At 39.3% G+C, this 24018-nt stretch overlaps 1 protein-coding gene across 1 annotated transcript; it reads left to right on the top strand.

Moving 5' to 3' along the window:
* The first annotated feature begins 987 nt into the window (after positions 1-987).
* Positions 988-22793, top strand: LOC143389676 (T-box transcription factor TBX3-like). Its single transcript, XM_077108358.1, is given in 7 exon segments — positions 988-1009; positions 1617-2523; positions 2525-2639; positions 6311-6366; positions 14246-14457; positions 18902-18952; positions 22600-22793. Coding segments are annotated over 7 exon segments (1557 nt in total).
* The last annotated feature ends 1225 nt before the right edge of the window (positions 22794-24018 follow it).

Genomic DNA, 24018 nt, shown 5'->3' on the forward strand with positions numbered 1-24018 from the left:
GATGACTTGTCTCTCTTGCTTAGAAATCAGTTTTATTCAGGAGTTATACTTCAATAAATATACTCATAAATCTAATTTGCTCCAGTTTGACTTACGTGATGAAATTTAGATGAAGCAAATGAAATGAGGCTTGGGAGAATCTTAGGATTTAGTGGCTGGATTTTGCATGTGGGAAGAATTGGATAGATCTATGCTAATGAAGCAGGACTCTGGATCTGGGCCCTTGCCCTTCCTGCCTCTCTTTCCCACCATCTGCAATAGTTAGAAAAATCACTGGGCTATATTATTACTAACTCCTTTAATCTGGCAAGTTTAACTTTCTTTTCAGAGAGTCTCAGGTTTTCAAGATTTAAACAAAAAGAAAGAAAGAAAGAAAGAAAGAAATGCATGACAATATGGTTCTTGCTTTTAGTAGAAATAGTTTGATTACTAACAGCAGCTACAGTATTGTTAGTCTTTAAAGTTTCAAAACCTAAGTGTTGTTTCAACAACTAAAACAAATATATAATGAGTGCTGAACTTGAAAAGGGATTGCATAGAGTAAATATGCATGCTGGGAATTGTCATTATCATCATTGTGGTTACATGATAAAACCCACAAATTACTTATTTTGGAAATTTGACTTTGATCTGAAGCATACTGAAATAAGATTTGGAAGAACCTTGGGATACAGTGGCTGCATTTTGCCTGTGAGAAGAGTGTGGATAGATAGGGCAATCATCTCAGTGTGAAAAATAAACACAGGTTGGGATGAGTCTCCATTAAAGCCATTTAGAAGCCAGAAAATATGATCTCATTATAATGATGTATGTCATTGCAAAATCTCTCTCTTTAAATGACTTACCATTTCCCTGAAGAACCTAACACTTTGTCAAGTAAATAAAGATGGTGGACAAGGAGGAAACTAATTCATTGGGTCCATATGAGGGATAAAAAAATAAAAGAGCTAAAATATCCTGAAGAAACAGAATGTAATAGAATGAGAAATGAATGAATCAAACAGTAAAGGTGAGTAGGAGCCCTTCTTAATCTGTGATGTAAAAATAGGGAACAATTAGAGTAGAGCATCACAGCTTCACTGAGAATCAATTTGGGGTGGTGGGCGGCAGGGTTTTTCTCTTGGGTGTGAAATGATCATTCAGTGGAATGGTGTGTCTGACCTCAACTGTGAGGGAAGCAAACAGAACAAAACAACATGTGACTGTGTACACCCCATGCATGGGGTCTGTTATTTAATGTGGATTTGATATGCAATTCAAAAATGCCTCAGTTAAAAATTTTTTTTTGGTTCTAAAAATTTGAAAACAACACCCCAAGGCTGCACAGACAGACCCTCATGCTTCTCCTTCCAAATAAACAACAAAGGCAAACTAAGGGTTGCAGTTGCCTACTCTGAGCAGGCTTTTTAAATTTGTTCTGGGCAGGACACTTGAAACATATTTTTAAGAATTTTTTTTCATTTTATTTTTAATGACAAACTGCACTGTGACTGGAGCAGAAAGGGAGAAATAAACCTTTCAAACTATAAACTCTTTTTGTGCCATAAAGAATCATTCAACTGCAAAAAGGAGTAAAAAAATACCTAATTTTAAAAATATCATAATTATATTGAAAGGTGTTGGACTAGATCTGTGTCCCAGCGAGGCTGAGAGCGACGCGGAGGCCGAGAGCAAGGAAGAGCACGGCCCTGAGGCCTGCGACTCGGCCAAGATCACCACCGCCACGTCGGAGGAGCCGTGTCGCGACAAGGGCAGCCCGGCCATCAAGGCTCACCTCTTTGCGGCGGAGCCAGGCGGCCGTCCCCGGGACAGCGGGCGACTGGACAAGGCGTCGCCGGACTCGCGTCACAGTCCGGCCACCATTTCCTCCAGCACCCGCGGTCTGGGCGCCGACGAGCGCCGGAGCCCAGGCCGGGAGGGCACGGCCACGGCCAAGGTGGAGGAGGCGCGCGCGGTGCCAGGCAAGGAGGCGTTCGCGCCGCTCACGGTGCAGACCAACGCGGCCGCGCACCTGGTCCAGGGCCCCCTGCCCGGCCTGGGCTTCGCGCCGGGCCTGGCCGGCCAGCAGTTCTTCAACGGGCACCCACTGTTCCTGCATCCCGGCCAGTTCGCCATGGGGGGCGCCTTCTCCAGCATGGCCGCCGGCATGGGGCCCCTGCTGGCCACCGTGTCCGGGGCTTCTACTGGCGTCTCGGGCCTGGATTCCTCGGCCATGGCCTCTGCTGCTGCTGCGCAGGGACTGTCTGGGGCATCAGCGGCCACCCTGCCCTTCCACCTCCAGCAGCACGTCCTGGCCTCTCAGGGCCTGGCCATGTCGCCTTTCGGAAGCCTCTTCCCTTACCCCTACACGTACATGGCCGCAGCAGCTGCCGCCTCCTCGGCTGCGGCCTCCAGCTCCGTGCACCGCCACCCATTCCTCAGCCTGAACAACATGCGCCCGCGGCTGCGCTACAGCCCCTACTCCATCCCGGTGTCGGTCCCTGACAGCAGCAGCCTGCTGGCCACGGGCGCTGCCTTCCATGGCGCCGGCCGCGGGGCCCCTGGACGGCAAGGCCGCAGCCCTGGCCTCCAGCCCCGCCTCGGTGGCCGTGGACTCGGGCTCGGAACTGAACTGGGTGTTGAGAGGCATTTCCCTCAATGTGGATTTATATGATCTATTTTTTTTTCCTTTCACCCTGTCAAGTGGAAACAAATAAAATTTTTAAAAATCGGGGGCAAATGCATACATTAAACATGATTGTTTGTGAAGAGTGAAAAACTTCATAGTGACTTGCATATTGGTTCTCAATAAATTACTGAGCAGCCTTGTTTGGGGAGGGAGGTCCCTGCCATTCTTGTTTAGTCTATATTAAGGAAATCTGTGTCTTTTTAATATTCTTGTGATGTTTTAAGAGCCGCTATAGGTCTCTTCTTGCATGTTCCACAGTAGTATATTTGTGGTTTTTATTTTGAAAGCTTGCTTTTAGAGAAAACAACACAACCCCATCCCCTCTCAACCTGTGATCTCAAGTCTGCAACCCCAAGGAAGTGGGGGGTGGGGGGGACACAGAAGAGGGGTGGGGGAAATAAAAACTGAATTTATTTTATCTGAGCTCTGTAGCTGGATTGATGTCCCTCTTCGTCAGTTTGTTCTTTCCTGTATACGCAATAACAAGGTTTAAAAAAAAATAAAGAAGAAGCGAGACTATTAGACAAAGTATTTATGTAATTATTTGATAACTCATGTAAATAGGTGGAATATGAAAATGCTTGGAAAATTAAACTTTAATTTATTGACATTGTACATAGCTCTGTGTAAATATGATGCAATTGTCGGGTTTTTGTTCTTGTTTTCTTTTAGTCGATTTTATTTCCAGGTCACAGAATTGCTGTTCACACTTAGAAAACAGACTTTCTGCACCTACATCTACACACTTTCAAAAGAGTTGTCTGCAAAATTTATTTATCTTTTTTAATGTCAAGAGTTGGGAAGGGGAGGGTTGTTTCCTATTTTAGCCAAATTTTGGGAGAAGTTAGCACTTCCCAGCTCCACTTGAAATTTCTGAAAATATAACACCCTGAGAGTGGTCCTGGGATTGGTGTGGGCTGGGGGGAGTGCAGAGACTGTGGTTTGACTTCCCAACTTTCCTTTCATATTTGTATCTGCTAGTCTCTTATTTCTTCCAAATGAATTGGAATTTTAACTACTGTTGTCAATCTTGATGGCGTTTTGAATTGGTGCCTATAGAGAGAGTCTCAGTTCAAAAGTCAGGTGCTAAGAGATGGTTTAAAGACAAAAATCCATGAAGGTATATTTTGTGTTATAGTTGACGAGTTCTTTGGTTTTCTGTATTTTTTTCCTCTTTAAAACATCACTGAAATTTCAATAAATTTTTATTGAAATGTTAAAAAAAAGAAAGGTGTTGGACTGGATTTAATCCTTTCCATTCCCAAATATTGGACTCAGTTCAGTTTCAAAAGCAATTAAAAATGTGGCAAATCCTTGGTCAATTTTTTTACCCTTAAACAGGGTCAGTTCTGAAGTTGTTGTTACATTTTAATGGGTTCAGACTCAGTTTATGCAAGAGACAATCAAATGTTTGCTTTTAAAAGCCCTATAAAATGTAAGAGCTTTTAACCTTTTGAATGCATTAATAAAATGCTAATAACATCATGGCCGAGATCACATTTGGAGGTCCCCAAAACTCCAAATGACTGTTGTGTAAAGAAAACAGAATTTTAATCAAATGATCTGTTATTTTAATGGCCACTTACAAAACAGGAGATTTATTGAGAAGCATAAAGTTTGTTTGCATGAGTGGAGGGAAAGCTTTTAAGAATTACCTTCTCCTGGTTCCCTCCACTCCCAGTTGCTTGCAACATAATACTACCAAGTATTTGCCAATGTGACTGAGTCTGCAGTCTTATTTCTCACAGAAAATAAAAAGAGAGGCTGGAGAGTGAAGATGGTGGTGCCAATTTGTCTGCCCAAGCTCTGAGTTTTGGATGCAGATTTTTTTCTGTCTTTCTTTCAGCTGAGAAGGATTTAGTGCAAATGTTTCTCCCTTCAGAGTGAGATATCCAATATCCATCCTGAGACCAGTCATCAGGCCAAACTTGCATGCAAAACTGCACAGGAGGGAAAAATTAAGTCTTCGGGTAACATTCTTGTCAAAATTTGCCACAGATCGCTAGTTTCCACTGGGCAATTATGGCTCTTTTTACCATTTCTGATTTCAAAACACATTGATTTTTTAAAAGTTATTCCTGATAACTTGAGAACCTTCGATCCTTTCCCCTTCCCCCAACTCTTCTTCCTCCCCTTTGAATCTCTGTTCCTCATTTCTTTCTATCCTGTCTAGAAGTGCTATCCAGTGACCCCTGGTTCTGATTAAAGTTTCTCAGGTGACCCCTGAATGCATTTTATTGCATGGCTGGTCATAAAATCTGCTTAAACAGCTGACTTATCCAAACTCCTGTCTCTTCTGTGGATAGACCCACAGTCAATCCCCCCTCAGACAGAGAAGCCACACCAAGTAAACCAGGGAAAGACAGAGAAGGCTGGAAGGCAGTCCTGGCCAGAACCAGAGAGCCTTTGGCGGGTGAGACAGAATGGTTTGGAAAGACAGCAGACACCTGCAAGTGTCCAGAGGAAGCTGATTTAATACTGTGTGTGTGGGGGACACCAAGAGTAGAAACACAGGTAAAACAAGAAACAAAACCCTAAATCATATGTTGCAACACTGAAATAGCTTGCAAGGTAATATAAGATACTACAGTGTGACTCTTGATTCTCCCAAAGGTGTTAAAGGCTTGGTCACCAGAGTGGCACTATTAAGAATTAGGGCCTAGTGCAGGTCTTTAGGTCCATACCCTTGGAAGGGGATTATAGGACCTGGGCCCCCTCCTTACCCTCTCTCTTGCTTCCTGGTCATGAGGTGAGCAGCTTTGCTTTGCTTCATGCTCCTGTCCTAAGAGGTCCTGTCTCACCCCAGGACCGAAGCAACTATGGCCTGGAATGTCAAAAATTGCAAGTCACAACAAAACTTTTCTATTTGTAAGTTGATCATCTCAGGTATTTTGTTATAGTGATGGAAAACACAAGGAGAAGGTGAGGCATCACTAACTCAGGTTAGTGTAAGATGATCCCCAGGAAGACATTTACTCGGATCTTGGAAGCAGAGAGGTTGCTGGAAGCCTTACCAAATTTCTGTATTTACTACATTTGGATAAAAATACATATAATTTTTTACATGATTCAGAAAACAATATACAGTTAGCTTCAACTTAGCGGTTTGTTTTCATGAGCTGCTGGGTGCTGAAGGGAAACAAATCTGTAACATTCACCACCCTCCATGGACAGATTGCAGGGGCAGGGAAGAAGTGGTAACACTTATCAGAATGGCCAGAGAAGTCAGCCTTGAAAAGGAGCATGGTGCTATTCGTAACCCAAGAGTACCAAGCCCTGGGCTCTCCCTGAAACTAAGACTCTAAGACTGTGTGTGTGTGTGTGTGTGTGTGTGCGAAGTCCAGTTTAACATTTGAAAGTAAGAAGTGTTTTAAATTCCATTCCCACTCACAAAGTATGAAAATAAATAAGTAGGACCAGTTTTGATCCCTGAGCCAGAGTTGGACACAGTGAATGCTGGCTGAGGGGAGTCCACTTCAGCCTGGTTTTGACCTGCATTGTCCTGATGATTAGTGATGTAGAGCGATTTTTCACACACTTGTTGTCTATTTATAGCTTGTTTTAGAGAAACATCTCTTTAGGTCTATTACCAATTTCAAAAATTGGATTATTACTGTTATTTTGCTGTTTGATTTCTTATAGATTCTGGATTCATACCTTTGTCAGAGGTATGGTGTGCCAATATTTCCTGCCATTCTGTAAGTTTGTTTTTTAACTTTGTCATTTGCTTCTTTCACTGTCCAGGAGCTTTTTAGTTTGAAGGAATCTCATTCTTCTCTTTTTATTTGTGTTGCCTGTCATTTTGGGGTCTTGTCCAAAATATCCTTGCCTGTTTCAGTGTCTCAAAGTGTCCCACTTGTTTTCTTCGAGTACCTTCACTGTTTTAGGTCTCACATTGGGTCTTGGATTTATGCTGGGTTGAATTTTGTAACTAATGACAGCTATGGGTCTAGTTTCATGCCTCTGCTCTCTGAAGAGACTGCCCATTCTGCAGCGTGAGTGTGTGGCAACCTTATTGGAGATCAGCTGGCTACAGAGACTTGTGCTTACTTCTAGAATCTCCATTCTGTTCTCTTTGTCCTGTGTCTGCTTGTTTATGCCCATACCATGCTGTTTTAATTACTATTGTTTTTTAACATCTTTAGGGTATTTGTGGTCACACATGAATTCTTTCCTACTTCCGGAAGAATGTCATTGGTATTTTAATGGGCATGACATTGAATCTACAGGTCACAATAATGTTTATGCATATTCATGAATATGGGGTGTCTTCCAGGTTTTCTCTCTTCTTTCTTTAATGTTTTCTAGCTTTTTCTCTCCTGAGGCATTCTGGCTATTCTCAGTCTTTTGTGGTTCCATATAAATTTTAAGATTGTTTTTTGGTATTTTGATAGGAATTGCATTTTAGCTGTAGATCAGTTTGGGTACTATGGTCATTTAAACAATATTGATTCTTCTGATTTGACAACATGGGATATGTCTTGTGTGTGTGCATGTGTGTGTGTGTGTGTGTGTGTGTGTGTGTGTGTCCTCTACAATCTCTTTAATCAGTGATTTATATAATTTTCATTGTAGAGCTCTTTTACTTCCTTAGATAAATTTATTTCTAAATATTCTATTTTTTAGCAATTGTGAATGGAATTGCTTGCTCAATTTACTTTTAACAATTTAATTAATAGTATATAGTGAACTCTTTTTGTATGTTGATTTTGTATTCTGAAACTGTACTGAATTTATTTGTCAGTTCTAATGGCTTTTCAATGGAGTATTTAGGATTTTCGATAGATGAAATCATGTCATCTGTAAACATGGATAATTTTAATTTTCCTTTCCAATTTCTTTCTTTTTCTTATCTCATTGCTCTTGCTAAGATTTACAGTACTATATTAAATAAGAGTGATGAAAGTGGACATCCTTCCTTGTCCTGTACCTACCCTTAGAGGAAACACTTTTAGATCTTTGCACATCTTATAATCGAAACAATTGTGCATTCTGTTATTTTCCATTCTAAAAATTGTTGCCTCTCTTTTTTTTTCTTTCTTTTATCTATCACTTGAGCTACATGGTGAAATCTGACTCCTCTTTGGAATGTAGTCATAGATGTCTCTAGCCAGTTCAGTTTTTGTTTGTTGGTTTTAGTTCCTATTTGCATGTTGTTTTAGTCAGCCTTTTCATTGCTGTGACCAAAAGGCCTGACAAGAACAATATAGAGAAGGAAAAGTTTATTTTGTTCAGAATTTCAGAGATTCAGTCTGTAGTTGGACTACTCCTTAGCTCTGGGCCCAACGTGAGGCTGGACCTCCTCATCAGAGCTTGTGGCAAAGGAAGGCAGCTCAGGACATGACAGTTGGAGAGCAGAGAGAATGCTCCATGTACCAAGGACAAATATAAATCCCAAAGGCACATCCCCAGTTACCTCTTCTTCAGCCACACTTTACCTGTCCACAATTACTGCCCAGTTAATCCATATCTGAGGGATTAATCCTCTGATTAGGTTATACCTCTTATAATCTAATCATTTTTCCTCTGAAGATTCTCACATTGTCTCACACATGAGCTTTTGGGGGACACCTCATGTCTAACCACAACTCCTAGTGACTTCCCCTGCACTGTGTAGCCCCAGCCAACAGTTAGCCAGAAGAAATGCTCAAGCATCTCAAGACATAGTCTCCTGACCTCCATAAGTGAATCTGCAGGTAAGAGAGCACATTCATCCACTTCCAAGTCTTTCTCAGGCTGTACTTTTCACCAGCCCTTTTCTAGCTTCCTTAAGCACATGAACAGCCTCACAGTCGGCCAGGTGTGCAGAGATCATTGACCTCTCTTCGGTCTGACTAGAGTGTGTGCAGTTTCAGCAAGGAATAAGTTTGTGCCAACCACAAGTGGAGCCCCAGGCTAAAAGAGACAAGCTGTTGGCCCTCCTCTGCCCTCTGGCCTCCCACAAGTAACTGATAATGATGATACCATTGCAGTGGGCACCACACACACCTCCACACTGGTGGAAAGAGTGCTACTTCCTACTCACTGCATGCCAGCTCTCACAGAGCATCATGCTGGCAGATGTGGAGGAGCAGGTAGTGTGAAGCCCTAGGCCAGAAGCAACTGAACTTCTGAAAGTCTCAACTGAACTTAGCTTTTTCTAGAACAATCATTCTCTGATTGCTACATGCCTTTGGTTGGTTTCCAGAAGCCAAAAATGACCATTTCTGTTAATTTCCCCAGTTTTAGGTGGCTTTTTGAGAGCAGATTTGCCAAATCCCACAATTGGCCAAAGCTAGAAGTTAATTCTCTTTACACAAAATGTCTTTAAATTTACCCATATAATTGCCATTCCTGGTGCTCTTCTTCTTTTGTATGAATCCAAATGTCCATCTGGAATAATTCCTTAAATTGCAGGTCTGGTGTGACAAATTCTTTTAGTTTTTTTTTTATATATCTGAAAATATCTTCATTGAACTTTTGGTTTTGAAAAATATTTTTACTGAATAAAGGATTCAATGGTTGGCAGTTTTTTTTCCTTTTTAAAAAATACTTCAAAGATTTGCTCTAGTGTTTTCTCACTTTCATTACTTCTGATGAAAATGTAATACAGTCAGCCCTGCAATGCCAGTGCTGGGGAGGCAGAGGCAGGAGACTGAAGCTTGAGACCAGCCTCAGGGACTTAGCAAGACCCTGTCTCAAAGTTTAAAAAGAAAGAAAGAAAGAAGAAAAAAAAATAATATCTTCTCTTTTTCCTTTGTATGTAATGTGTCTTGTTTGGCGTGTATGTGTGTGTGTTTGTGTGTTGCTGTGGACTTAATCCAGGCCTCTGCTCTGCTAGGGCTAGCATTCTACCACTGAGCTACATCTCCAGCCCTTTCTATGTTTCATTTTGATAGAGGGGTTTTCTAGGTTGCCCAGGCCAGTCTCTAACTTGCAGTCTTCCTGCCATAGCTTCTCGAGTCACTGAACTTACAGGCATGCACAATCAGACCAAGCTTATTTGGCCATTTTAAATAAATTTTTCTTTTCTTTTCTTATCTTTTCTTTTCTTTTATTTTTTTATGAGAGAGAGAGAGAATTTTAGTATTTATCTTTTTTAAGTTTTTGACAGACACAACATCATTTTTTGTATGTGATGCTAAGGATCGAACCCGGGCTGCACGCATGCCAGGCAGGCGTGCTACCACTTGAGCCACATCCCCAGCCCCAAATAAATTTTTTTATTCATATTTTTAAGAAACTTAAGTTTGATAGTTCTTGGAGTAGTTCTTTTCATATTTTTTTTAATTCTTTGAGATTCTTAGATATGTAAGTTTTATACTTTTCATCACATTTGAAATTGTTTTGGCCATTATTTTGGCATTACTTTTTCAGTGTTTTTACTGTTTCTTTCCTACTTTGAAGATTAGAATTGTGTTTATACCTGGCTTTTTGAATTGTTTGTTGAGAGAATTTAATAATATTGTTTTGTTTTTCTTTTTTCAAAAAACACAAATCCTGAATCTCGTGTAGTATCTTTCCATTTCAGAATGTTGGTGATTTGCTAAATTGTTGACTTGAATACTGTGTGAGCCAAATCAAACAGGTCTGCAAGGGGAATTCATCCTGTAGGGTCAGAGGTTAGGATTTATGCCGTAGATGTTTCTTGGATTATAGGTGGACACTTCTATGTTTTGTGTCTTGGAAGGCTACTGTCATGCTTTCTCCTTGGAGGCATAGGCACGACCTCTACTTATTTCTGGGTCATCCAGGCTACCAAGGAGAGCATAGGGTTTATATGAGACATTTAAGCACATTTAGGAAATGAAGACAGAAAACCCTTTATCACTAGCAGAGACTAATGGATCACTGGTCTCTGTGAATATAAACAGTGCTTCAGTAAAGGGATCTGCAATGTGACAATTGAAAATTAGGAAGGATGAAGCATGAGGACACTAAAATAAAATTCCCTGAAGTTGATTTTATTGGAGGTAACTTAAATGTACACTTAGGTGCTCTCTGTAAGACCAGAATATTTTCAACATTTCAGCTATCCAAATTTTCCACCAAAATAATTAGTTGGACCATGGATCCCGATTAATGAGGAAGAGAGGAAGTTTTGTCCCAACCTGTTCATTGGAAGTATGCATAGTGTGACATTCATCTAAATGCAAAGCCTTGTCTACTAAGGCAGAGTCTGAGAATGAGCTCAAAACAGTAGATTTTATTTTTTCTCTATTTCTATGCTTCTTTAAGAAAAGAAAACAATGAAATAATTGTTCTATATTTTATAAAGCATGCACTATATTATAATACTGAAGAAATAATTGAGATGATTTATAGGATTTCAAAATAAGGCAGAAAGGGGGGAAATAAGTTTTGAATTACAAATCTACTTAATCCTTGATTTGTCTCTGACAGTCTGTTCACCCTGCTATCGTCTGTTACTGGAGCCCTATTCCTAAGTATGCACTGCTTTTAGTTTTCCTAGATGGTATAAAGATACATGGGATTAAGTAGACAGCAGCAGGCACACCATGTAACAACTATGAACACCATATCCTCTCAAGAGTATACAGAGAGAACAATTTTCTGGGTCCAAATATTAACATCTGGACTCCAAAGCTTCTTTTTTATATTATTATTCTGAAAACAACAATAAAGTGTCATTCTATTGAGTCAGCAACTATCTTGTGTGTATCATTCAAACCATGTCATTCTCCCTTCTCCCTCCCTCTCCCTCTCTCTCTTTTTTTTGAGTGTGTGTGTGTGGTACTAGGGATGGAACTCAGGGCATTTTACACGCTAGGCAGGTGCTCTACTACTGAGCTACATCCCCAGCCTCATATTTACGCCTCATCTCAAAAGTTTTTGTTCATTAAGTTTCTAAGAGTTCAAAAACATGAACTTCAAAACATACTATTAACACAATACTAAGAGTATGGGGAGCACTTTTGCAGGATAGGATCACAGTGTGTGCAATACCACAGCCAACATGGCTTGTCACTCACAGAGTGAGGTGCTGTTCAGAATAAATGAATGAGACATGATCATTTCTGCCTGGAAATTCCATGCTCTTGTGTGCCCCAAGAATACCACAGATGGCAGTTTCTCCAGCACTGTCACAGTGCCCTGCTTCCAAAGAATGTGACACCCAAGGAAGGCACAGCTGTGCCATCATCACAAGTTTAAATTTTACACTGGTGGTATCATAGCCATGGAATATAGTCTCTTAAAAATATCACAGCTGAGTTTTCAGATTGCATAAGTTGTTAATAAGAAGTGAGCTCCACGGGACTGGCTGGGACTGCTGACATTCAAGGACACATGATGAGGGAGTCTGCTTTGTTGAGGCCTCAGCTGCACACACTGTGTGGGACTATAATACCCATTGCCTCACTTGGCCTCACGACAGTCCTTGAGCTGAGCAATATTGTCCTTACCCCATAGATGAGCAACTGAGGATCTGAAGAGGTTAAGTTGCTTCCCAACACACCTGTTAAGTGACAGCTGAAGGAGGCTCACCAGGTCCCACTGACTCCAAAGCATGTGCTTTTCCCATTACAACTGGAATGTTTGGAATTCAGATTAAATTTCATCTGGGCCTGAATTAGAGACCTGCTCTGGGCATCTCTCAGAAGCCAAATAAAACAGAGGATAATTAAAACAGCTGATTCAACTCCTAATGAGGCACAGCACACCTTAGTAGCAAGGAGCAGACCCCACTGTTGGACTCAAAGCCACAGCACCACCAGGAGGTCTGTTCCCATATGTTCTGCTCACAGATGCTGGGGTCACTGAGCCTCAGTCATGAGGTTGTACATGAACTAATTTTCCACTCAGGTGTTTGGTGGCCAAACACCTTCTGAGGAAGAGCAGCCCACACATTTTATGTGTGCAGAAGGACGTGAGGTGAGAAGTGGAGTGAGACCAGGTAGGAGTTGAAGGAAGCCTGTCTCACCTTCTGCTTGTGTCAAACCCTAGACACAGTATTGAAAAAAGGGAAAAGATTCTGATGTTCCCTCCTTTGGGTAGTGCAGACACAAAGGGCTGCAGTTTGTGGTCGTGTCCTTGATTTGAAAGATGTCTGCCTGAAGATAATCATGCTGTTATACTGTGTTCTAGAGTAAGTTGATGATCTGAGTCACTTTAAAGTGAAGCACTGGCAATAGGTCTTCTGTGAATCACTTATTTTAACAATTTTGATAACACTGTACATGCAAAGTACAGTTTGAGAACTTAAGAGATTTCTTCCTCTCCTGAAATTTGCCCTTTGAGCATCACTAAGTTTGAAGCATAAATCATGGAATTGACTAAGATTGATACTAGACAGAAAGCTGTACACAAACCTAGAGGGCAACAGTGAATTATTCTGTGTCACTGGCTTTCCCATTCCACTGAATTCCAGAAGCATCCTGTAACTAGATCTAGAAGGCACCACAGATGGCAAGGGTTAAAGGACAAGAGCCAAATTCCTGCCCATAGTTGGTAAAACGTGAAGTTTCATTTTTAAAAAAGCAACATTTTTCAAGGCATCTGAAAAATCACTCTGCTCTTAAGGAGGCAGCACCAAGGACTGTCACAAGGAGAAAATTCCGTGGACTTGGCAGCCACGCTGTGCAGTGAGAGATGGAGGGTCTGGCTCTGCACCAAGGAGGCCAAAGTGATCACTGTGACATTCTGCAAGCACCAATGGATCCTTTGTCCTAACGCTTGCACTTCTGGGAGATTTGCCAGAAGATTCACGTGTGCACATATGTGCACACACAGCAACACGATGATTCAGGAAATTCAGTCATATGGGAAGATCAAAAGCACAGCAGGCAATTTCTGTGACTCTGGCATTGTTCAGCAATCCTTCAATGTCCACATACAAATATGAAGGCCACTGATAGAGTATGCAGATGGAAGAAAAAAAGAAACTTGAAAAAGCGTACCAAGGCAGCTTATTTTTCTCCCCTTGTCCTTCCACCTACCACGAGCTGTCCTGGTACATTGTCAATCATTCTATCACACCCCTTTGAAGTATGACTCTGTCCCTGAGTCCCACAGAGTGTGTGCCAGCCTGGACTGATCTCACCTCTTTGAGCCTTCTGCCCTCCAGTGCACTCACAAGTGTTTGGACATATACTGGTGACTGGAGGGAATACGATCCCAGACCCAAGTGGAGTTGGCTACTAGACCACACCATGTGTCTGGCACTGAACAAGAATGAATTGCCAACTGAAAATCAACCAGGTGACCTCAGTTTTCTTTGGGGAAGTAAAAAAAACAGCCATGTGTTTAATGAGAGAATAATGAAAAGATAACCCCTCTCCACACAAAGATCATTCAGCTGAAAATTGGGCCATATTTGGAGTTAGAAAAAAATGTTTAGTGGGTAGCCTTAGCAGAAGGGCCTCATAAGGCGGTCCTGCTACTGTGGTCTTTACAGATAAATTTTAAGGACATGTGGAGTCAGGGAGGAAGTGAATATTCAATTTAGAACATTTTAAAAAATATATTTAATATCTGCTTCTCTCATCATGTGTGTGGATTTTACAGGTTTTGTTGTGAATAGCTTCTCATCACATGTTGAAGAGGGAGATAATCATAATTAAACCTTATGTTATGCAGAACAGAAAGAAATGACTTGGCAAAGGTCATGTGGCAACGTGGTGTCCTAGGCAGCCAGGGAACTGACGATCTGGATGTGGTTGTGAGCTGTGCACTCCAGTGTGCCTGTCAGGAAGCCAGGCTAAGACTGCCCCAGTCACTGCTTGCACTTCCTCTAGGCATGGGTGTGGGGCATGATCATGGTGTCACCAAGAGGAAGTTGAACGTGGGTGGTAACAATATGAGCAAACTTAATGGAAGACATTTACAAATTACTGTTACTAATATGAAGATAGGAATGGGATGGGGAAGAATGAACTGCCCTTCAGTCCTGGTTTAGCATTGAACAGATACAAAACTAACCCCTAGCCAACAACCAATCCTTTGCAAAAGTGTTGAGTCAGGTAAGGGTGGGTGCTCTTTCAGGATATCCTCCAGGGACTTACTTCTCAGGCTTCTCTTGTGGTCCACATGGCTGTGTGGTAAGCCCATACTTAGAACCTAGCATACTGCTTAGCAGCAGGAGTTAAATATTCAAATAATTTTGGAAATAAAATATGAAATCCATAATTTCTGCACAATGAATGAGACATTTTCAGATCTTACCCAAATTTAGAGGTATTTTTTCCTACCAGAATTAAAGAATACAAACCCATCTCCACCCACAATACAGAAGACAGTTAACACTGAAAACTCAGATGAAACAAAAAAGTTGTAGAATCAGTATCCTCCAGAATCTCCTTATGAGTGTAGTTGCATAAAAATAAAAACAAGAAAATCCGAAAAAAAAAATCCTGCATTTACTGTATGAACTTTGAAATATTTAAAACAGAGAAACCAAGTACTTTCTGTAGTAGTACAGTTCTGAGGCACATGGATATACACATTTAAACATAAGGTACAGAACAAGAACTTCACTAGGGTTAGGAAAAGTGTACCAAAGGAAAAACACAACCCAAAGTACATAGGATAGACACATCTCCCCTGGCCAGATCTGTACAAGTGTCTTCCCCAGTTCCCCATGAAGGAGGATTAAACGTTAATGTTCTGTGTAGTTTTTATGTTTGTTTCTATTATATAAAAGAATTTATTGCAAAATATTCCAAGCATATAAAAAGTTGTATAGGATCACCAGTTGTATTTCAGCACCTTGTGTTAGACCTAATTCTTTGTCAGAAAGAAGACAGAGCAGGAAAATGGAAAGCCTGCAAAGGAAATTCTCCTCCCCCACAATTGAATTTCCTCCCCTTTCTGCACAGTATAGCCTGAAATGATGTGGGTTTGTTTGATTGTTTGTTGTTGGTACTGGGGACTGAACCCAGGGGTGCTTTACCCCTAAGCCATATTCTCCAGCCCTTTTTATGTTTTATTTTGAGATAGGTCTCATTAAGTTGCTGAGGCTGGCCTCTAACCCCAAATCACTGGGATTATAGGTGGGCACCACCACATTATATTTATGTTTTATTATATGTGAAAGTATCCAAATCATTATGTAGTAATTGTTTGTTCATTTTAAAACTCTGCCTAAATGGTTAATTTTTACATTTTTTTAAATTTGTTTTTAGCCTTGCGCAGTTTCCAACAGTTAGCCAAGGTGGGTTATATGTATCTAGTTTAATCACTGTAAACACTGAAATTAACTTGTATGTGTGTTTGGAGGCAGGTAATACCTTTAAAAATGGTGCACTACTATTATTTTTAGTCTTTGTTGTACATTTTATTTTACTGTTTTATTTTGAATTTCCTTGATTATAGTGAGATTGATTTTCTTTTCTGTGATATTCCTGATCATGTTCTTTGCCCATTTTTCCTCTAGGTTGTTTGACTTCATGAAATTAATTTGAAGGAGTTTTTTTTTTGTTTGTTTGTTTTTTTTACATATTCTAGATACCAATTCTTTGACAATTATTTGCCTTGCAAATAACTTCTTTTTAGCTCATCTGTGTCTTAATTTCTGGACTGCTGTATTTAATGGTAAGGCCCAGCTCTATTTCTTGAATCAGCCCTATTCTCCATACATAGGTGAAGATCAAAAAAAGCAGTACAGCACCTTCACTTGACCTTTCCCATCAACCCTATTCCAGTTTGTACTGACACACATTGCTTCTGACCCATGGCTCCATTTCCTTTCTTTAGCTTCACATATGATGTTTTGTTTGACATTTGAACTTAAATTATATATATATATATATATATATATATATATATATATATATATATATATATATATATAATTCTGTCTTCTTAAAAATTTTGTCAAGCGCTCAATCTGTGTCATCTCTGAGATTTTTGAGGTCTTAAGTAGCTCGCTTCCCATGCTCTGTAACTGTGGTAAACCAGGTCCCGTGGTCTAGCATGGAGCTTCCTATCAAATGCTCAGGGTTCCTCCCTGATTTTTCTTTGGTTGTACATCTGTGTCTTAAACCATCATGCTCATGTGTTCTATTGCTTCCTTAGCATCTGTTTCCTTACTCTCCATCAGCCTAAAAGAGTTTAAGCTTCATAAGAACAAGAAATCTTTTTTTTTTTCCACCATGGTATTCTTGATATTTTTTGAATGAATGAACAAAACCAGATAATATGCTTTTTGCATAACATCTGATCTTTGGTAATCTAACTCTAGCACAAGTCTTTCCAGTTGAAGTTCAATCCCATCCTTGTACCATAATACAGAGTGAGTCAATCTTAATCATTTTTGTTCTTATTTCATTCTCATAAAACCCTGATAAGTTTACTAAACACATTCTTTGTTGAGCTTCCATAAATATGTTGATTCTATATCCCCTTTTGATTCAGGTGAGTTTGTGATGCTCCCTGGCCCTGAGGTTAGGTGCTGCAGTTTCTACCTTGTTAGTTGGAACACTTGTTCATGGTGTCTGAACCATCATGTAAGAAGTTCAGCTATCCTGAGGCCACCATGGTGTGAGGAAACTCAAGCCATATGTGGAGGTCACATGGTCACATGTAGGAGCTCTAGGTGACAGCCCCAACTGAGTCCTGCTTTTGATTTATCTTAGACCAATTGCCAGACATGTAAAGAGTCTCAAATGATTATGACCTTCAGCTGTCAAGTCATACCCAGCCATTTAAGTGTCTTCAGCTGAGGCCACATATGCAGCAGAGCAGAAACAGGCCATATTTTCTGTGCTTTGCTGAAAGTCAAAATGTACTTGGACAAGGGGCATGTCATACTGATGCTGAAGGCCAAAATTCTGCTATTTATAGTGGACAAATTGAATCAACCATATCTTTAATTAAGAATTATAACCAAGTTTATGATTGTTGGGATTAACTATGAATGAAAATTCAACCCAATATGTGAACTATCCAAAGAAAAAATATTGCTTTCAATATTTTTTTGGCTATTATCACATGTTAGGAGAAATAGGAAGAAACATTTTTAAATAGAAGACTCTAGCAAATATGTTTTGAAGATTTCCTATTTGAAGAAATTACTGTGGAAGTACACTTCATCAAGTTGCCCAACATACCAAGACCCTTTGGCCCAATAGCATCTGGGAGCTTATATAATGAAGACCCAAGACCTCATTAAAATGCAAGGACCTACTGTTGATCAACATCAGAATACCTGGTGAAGATTCTTAATATAGAAATGATGAAGAGTCAGTACAAATGAACCAATATCCAGGACATATTCATGCTTGTCCCTAAGTCCTCCTCTAACACCAGTGGGACACTATTGGCCCATGCTATAAATATCTCTTAGAGGCATTTTGTTCTAGTAGTTGTTCTCTTTGAAACTCTCTTCTCCTTGGGAATCTGTGATTTCTGCCAACTATCTAGCTTTATATTCTTCTCTATGGGTAGACATGTGTAACTTGATGGCCTATGGATATTCTAGCATTTCTGAAAATTGAATTTAATTTTAGACAGTAAGATATATGAGAACTTTTTCTGATTTATTGAACATTGTCTATCCACACTTAATAGATTGCCTAATGTAGGGAGGCAGTCACTATTGACTGAAGAGATGAGTGAATGAATAGATGAGCGGATAAAGTAATTTCAAAACCATCTCCCTCCCAGCAGCACTCCCCGTGGTTTTGGAATGCAGTTGTCATCTCCATTTCCCCAAGTCAGGACCCTCAGTGACCTCTTAGACCTTCTATGAGCCCCAACACACTCAATTGTTCATCAGTCTTTCTGTTCTACTTTTGGACTGTCTGTCCCTTTTCTTCATTGCATTGCCCTAGTTTATCACCACCTCCTTTGTCTTGCACATAGCTATCAGAGGGGTAAACACGAGCTGTCTATATCACATCCTACCCAGCACTGCCAGCTAGCTGCAGGACCTAAGACTAATCACACTGGCCTTGCTGTGAGTTGTGGCACTTCAATGCATTGTCCTAGGTAAATGGTTTAGAATAGAGGCTTGGTGACAGTGACCGTTATTATCACTCAGTGCTTTTGTTTTCAGAACCCACTATTCTTCAGTGAATCCACTTTTACCATAGGTAAACAGAAGCAAGTCCACACAGTTGCCAGCATGCAAGGCTTTTCCCATCTGATGGCTCACTGGTCCAGAGTCATTTCCTATTCTTCTCCTTCTGAATTCTAGTGATGCTGAATCCCTTTGCATTCTCTGTACCTGCCATCCTTCTTCATACAGTCGCATACACTGTTGTCATCTCTTTGCAAACTCCTCTTATCGTTTAGATCTCAGCTGTAACACTGTGTTCACTGCTGAACCTTTCCTGACACCTCTAGGTAATGCCAGGTTCTTCCCTGAAAATGTCCCTTAACTTTGTGCCTATGCCACTTACAGCAACTGCTTCAAGTGGTATAATCTTCCTGTATTATTAATTGTTAAGGTAGCATTTCTCTATATTAATGAAATTGTATACTCATTTTAGAAGTAGTAGTTATTCTCTTTTCTGGCATATAGTATGTTATGCTTAATAATTATTTGTTGAATAAATAAGTCATGCTGTCATTAAATCATTAGGAATGACCTTTATTATTGATAGGTGAATAATATTTTGAACAAAGGAAAACCTTGCCATCACTATTCATGACTCTGCTGACAGCCAATAGTCTCTATGTTTTGTTATATAGTTTACCTTCATATATTGTATCTATAATAGGAATACAGGCAGGATTCAAATTTCTGACAGATCACTTTTCTTATTTCTGAAGAATTTCTTCTAACATTTTTTTGCAAACCAGATCTACTGACTGCAAATTTCCCCAATTTTTGTGTGAGAAAATTTTTATTTCCTTTTACTTTTGAAAGATAATCTCATACCATTTTTAAAAACTAGATTAATAGGAGGAATGTCAAGAAAGTAGAGGAAGGCAACCGGGGAGGGAGGAGGAGGTTAAGGGGACATACTCAGGATTGAAATGGAGCCAATGATGTTATATGCATTTATGAGTATGAAAAAATGAACCCTATAACTATGTAAAACTGCAATGTACCAATAAAACATAAACTAAAAAAAGAATTCTAAAATGGGTTTTTTCCCCCAACCTTTAAATACACTTCACTCTTCTCTTAGTAATGGTTTCTGGGAAGTCCAATGTAATTCTTACTTTTGCTATTCTTTAGGTAGAATTTTTCCCCTCTAGTTTCTTTCAAGATTTCTTCTGTATCTTTGATTTTCTCCAGTTTGAATACTATATGTGCTGGTCTACATTTTGGTTTTGATCTTTATGATATTCTCTACACTTTCTTGATCTTTGGTTTGGTATCTGTCATTAATTAATGAGCATATTCTTGAGCATATTTTTAATGAGCATATTCTTGAGCTGTGAGTTTCCCAAGTACTTTTCAAGCTTTTCCCCCTTAGGTGAGTGAGAAATCCTCAGTCATGATTGCCTCAAATATTTATTCTGTCCCTTCTTCTACTCTCTTTCTATGATTCCCATTATGTACTTGCTATACATGTTGTAGTTTGTCCATGGTTTTTGGATATTCTGTTGTCTTTTCCATTCCTTTTTCTCTGTGTATTTTAGAAGTTCTACTGACATTTCTTCAAATTCACAGATTATTTCTTCAGTTGTGCTCATTTTTTTTTGAAGAGTCAATCATAGGAATTCTCTACTCTTGCTAGTGTTTTTGATTTCTAGATCTCCTTTTGATTCTTAATATACACACCTACACCTAAATCACCTATCTGTCCTTGCATGTTATCCACTGAAAATGCATTAAAAATCTTTCTTGATTACAGATTCTTGCATATTAGTCATAGTTGTTTTAAATTTTCAGTCTAATAAGTTCAACCTCCCTGATGAGAGTCTGGTTTTGATGCTTGCTCTGTTTCTTCAAACTATGTTTTCTGATCTTTAGTATACTTTACAACTTTTTGTTGAGATCAAAACATAATATACTGAATAATGAAACATGGGTAAATAAGTATCTTGTGAAATTTTTATGTTCCTCAGACTTGGAGTTAGGCTGTGCTTCATTTTGATGTACTTGTAGGTATTATGGGTCAAAATTTCCTTTGGTATCCTTGTATCTGTTCTCTGTTTTCTTTTTGTTTCCCTAGAGGTTTCTTCTTAGATGGAGTCTAAGACCTGTAATTCTGTGGGTTGTATTCCCTAGTTGTCTTCCACGGATTGTATTGATGCAATGGTAAGGTGTGGGGAGAAAGGTACTTTCCTATGGTGTCCTGTTATTAGGTCTGTGGTTTTTAATGAGCATGTTCTTGAGCTGTAATTTTCCCAAGTTCTTTTCAAGCTTTTTCCCCTTAGGTGAGTGAGAAATGCTAGAGGGGACTGGAGTCAGATATTTCCCTTCTCCCAGGTCAGTTAGGTTTTGGTAAAACCCCAGCTGTTTAGACTCAGGTAAAATGATTTCTCTGAGAGCAGGCCTTGTTGATGCTCTGGGTGAATTTAAATGGAAAATTTTGTCCTTTCCTGCTGGAAACATAAGGATTTTTCACCTACCTGTTAGGGCTCTTGGAGGTAAACTTACTAAAGCATAGGTGCTCCCCTAAGACTGGGCTCCTCTGGAGTTTTTAACTCCCAAACTTGTCCACAGAGATCCTCAGCAATCTGTCAGTCATAGTGTAAAACTTCCTGTGTTGGTACCAGTTCTTTAGAAGCTTTGATTCCTGCACTTTGGCTCTTCTAACTTGTGATTCTCTGTCATCCCTGCCTGTCCAATTTTGGGCAGGGGTTTGCCACATGACCCCAATTTTCTGATGGATACAAGAAGAATTGCTTATTTTCATTTTGTTCATATTTTTTTTCCTTATTTTCAGGATAAAATTGACATTTTCCAAGTTCCCTACATGCTGAGCTAGAAACCAGAAATCTAGTTTGTGATATCAAAAATTATAAACCATGCTCATGTAGTTGTTAATAGTTTGTTCTCTAAGATAATAGTGACCATTTATTTGTCCAACTGTGCCTAAATGACATGGTTGCTGAGAGATGGGTAAATAACATCCCAATGTCATCTATAATCTGTATTGAGTGTTGGTAACACTGTGTCAGATAAGTATTGTCTTTTAGCAGCCTTACTTATATTCATCGTGATGTGAGAACAGAAATTCTGAAATCAGTAGCTGCTTAATAGCCTAAAAGAATTCTTATTCTGGTAAGCTAAATTCCACAGGATGACTTTTTTCCTGGTAAATGATAGGGCAGCTCAGGAATGCCTGCCTTTTGGAAGAAAGTAATCCCAAAAAAGCTGGAGTCCTTCCTTGAAAAAATATTTTTGATAAATACATCTTTCATGAGTCAACTACAACACAGACCATGTCATACAGTTCTCTGGATAGCAACTTCAATTTTTCAATATAAGTTTTTTTTTCTTTTTTACCACAAATCTGGATGTTTGAATAGAATAGAGTGTTTTCTATTGTGTTAGTCTTTGCTAATGCTCCAACAAGGACATCACCAATATACAAACTGCATACAAATTCTAGAGAGCAGTGTTGCAGTGAGGTACTGGGAAATCCCTGAGGTGCCAGAGTCTGAAATGAAGTGTGATTTTACTCATAATATTATCATAAAACAACAATAGCTGTTCATCATTTTAATGAACTCAGATTGTACTGAGTTTTTCTACCCAGCAGGATAAGGAAGAATTTTTGATTGGATGTGTGTTCGTGGATGGTATGAACTCTGGTGTTGACTGTCAGTCAATGCATGAAGGTCTAACTGGTTTGAGACCACTTGAACCTCAATCATGTGCCTGGAATTCTATTTTTTTATATTAACTTATCCTGTATTAGGATAGGGAAATTAGCAAAAATAGACCAAATTTCTGCCTAGTGTTTCTTAAAAGCCCAAATTTAGGAGAATTCATTGGTTATGGAGTTTGCTGAGAAGGTAGAAAGAACATTTGATAATATGGACACAATGGAAATGATTTGCATTATATTGCTGTCCCCTTGAGCTAGGGCAATGGAAAGAGAAGTCAGAGATCTGTGAACTCTTAGAACGGAAGAGACCTACATCCTGGTTCTCAGGGGCCACAAGAATGTTCTGGAACCTGCAAGAGGAAATGGCTGAGCAGTCTTCAGCAGGCAGCCTCAGCAAGAAAGGATTCTATGCTATGCACATGACAGGAACAGGAGAAACCTGTTGGTATTGAAAAGGCCTTGTGCACAGCAGACATTCTAATGGACAGGAATGTGGCAGAAAGAGCAAAGTCAAGATGCCCATCCCCCAACCTTCACCCTATAGAAGAGCTAAGAACTGTGGTATAACCCAGGATGGAGAAGTTCAGAAAAACTGATGCCTATGATTTTCTTCTTGTGAGCCAGAGGTTTAAAACTAAATTGATTTGGTGGTGCCTATGGGGTTTACAACATTTCTTTTATAGGAAATTTATATATATTTTCACTTTTATTGGATCCTTATGCTCTTCTTTAAAACCAAATATAAAACAAACCTATCATTCAAATGATTTGAGAGAATGTTTATCTAAGTCTCTTTTAACAGAAATTGTAATCTTCAGAAAATTAATAGTCATAGAACATGGAAATCTTCAGCATCTTATTCTTTTTTTGCTGCAAAACCTACTGTGGATTAGACCCCCATCTAATGAACTGAATATAAAACTGCAGAAACCCACAGGAACAAGGAAAATAATGACAAATAAGGAGCTCAGAGGAATACTATGACCCCTAAGACACCTAAGTCCTTCTGTTGAACCTTTTTTTTTTGCAATATATATATTTTAATTCAAAGTGAATCAACAGTAATACGCCATAAATTCTTATTTTTGACACTCACCAAAATAGTCACCTGGAAAACTCGCTTTTTGTGACAAAGTACAGAAGGCTTGGTCACATTTAAATCACTGAGAACTAGAGAGAAATACTATCGCAAACTGTAATAGATGTTACATCCATAAAAATTTTCCCAGTCCTTATTGTAATATTGCACAGTGCAATTGCTACATGGCAAACTAGTGTAGCATAGAAGTCAAAGCAAAAACAAACAAATCAAAGAAAGAAAGCCACAAGTCTAAAATTGTTAAACAGTTAACAGTTCAAACTTGGTAATCAAATGTATATTATTGGGTTCATTAAAACAAATCTTCCTACACCTTGCAGTGTATGATTTAACTTTCACTTAACACAAACCAAGTTTAAAATTAGTAGTAGAGATTTAAAAAATGAAAAGTTTTTGCTAACATAGTAATGTTTAATTAAACACCCTGAAAGAAAAAAACACTAAATATCAGGATATTTGATTAAAAAAAATAATTTGCAAATTAGAATAGTATGCAAATATGCAACCTGGAAATCATGCAGTGTTTTATTTAAGAAAGCATTAAACCAAAGAAAACTGTTAAAAATGGTTTTAAATAG

This window comes from Callospermophilus lateralis, unplaced genomic scaffold (assembly GCF_048772815.1).
Source record: "Callospermophilus lateralis isolate mCalLat2 unplaced genomic scaffold, mCalLat2.hap1 Scaffold_63, whole genome shotgun sequence".
Classification (NCBI taxonomy): Eukaryota; Metazoa; Chordata; class Mammalia; order Rodentia; family Sciuridae; genus Callospermophilus; species Callospermophilus lateralis.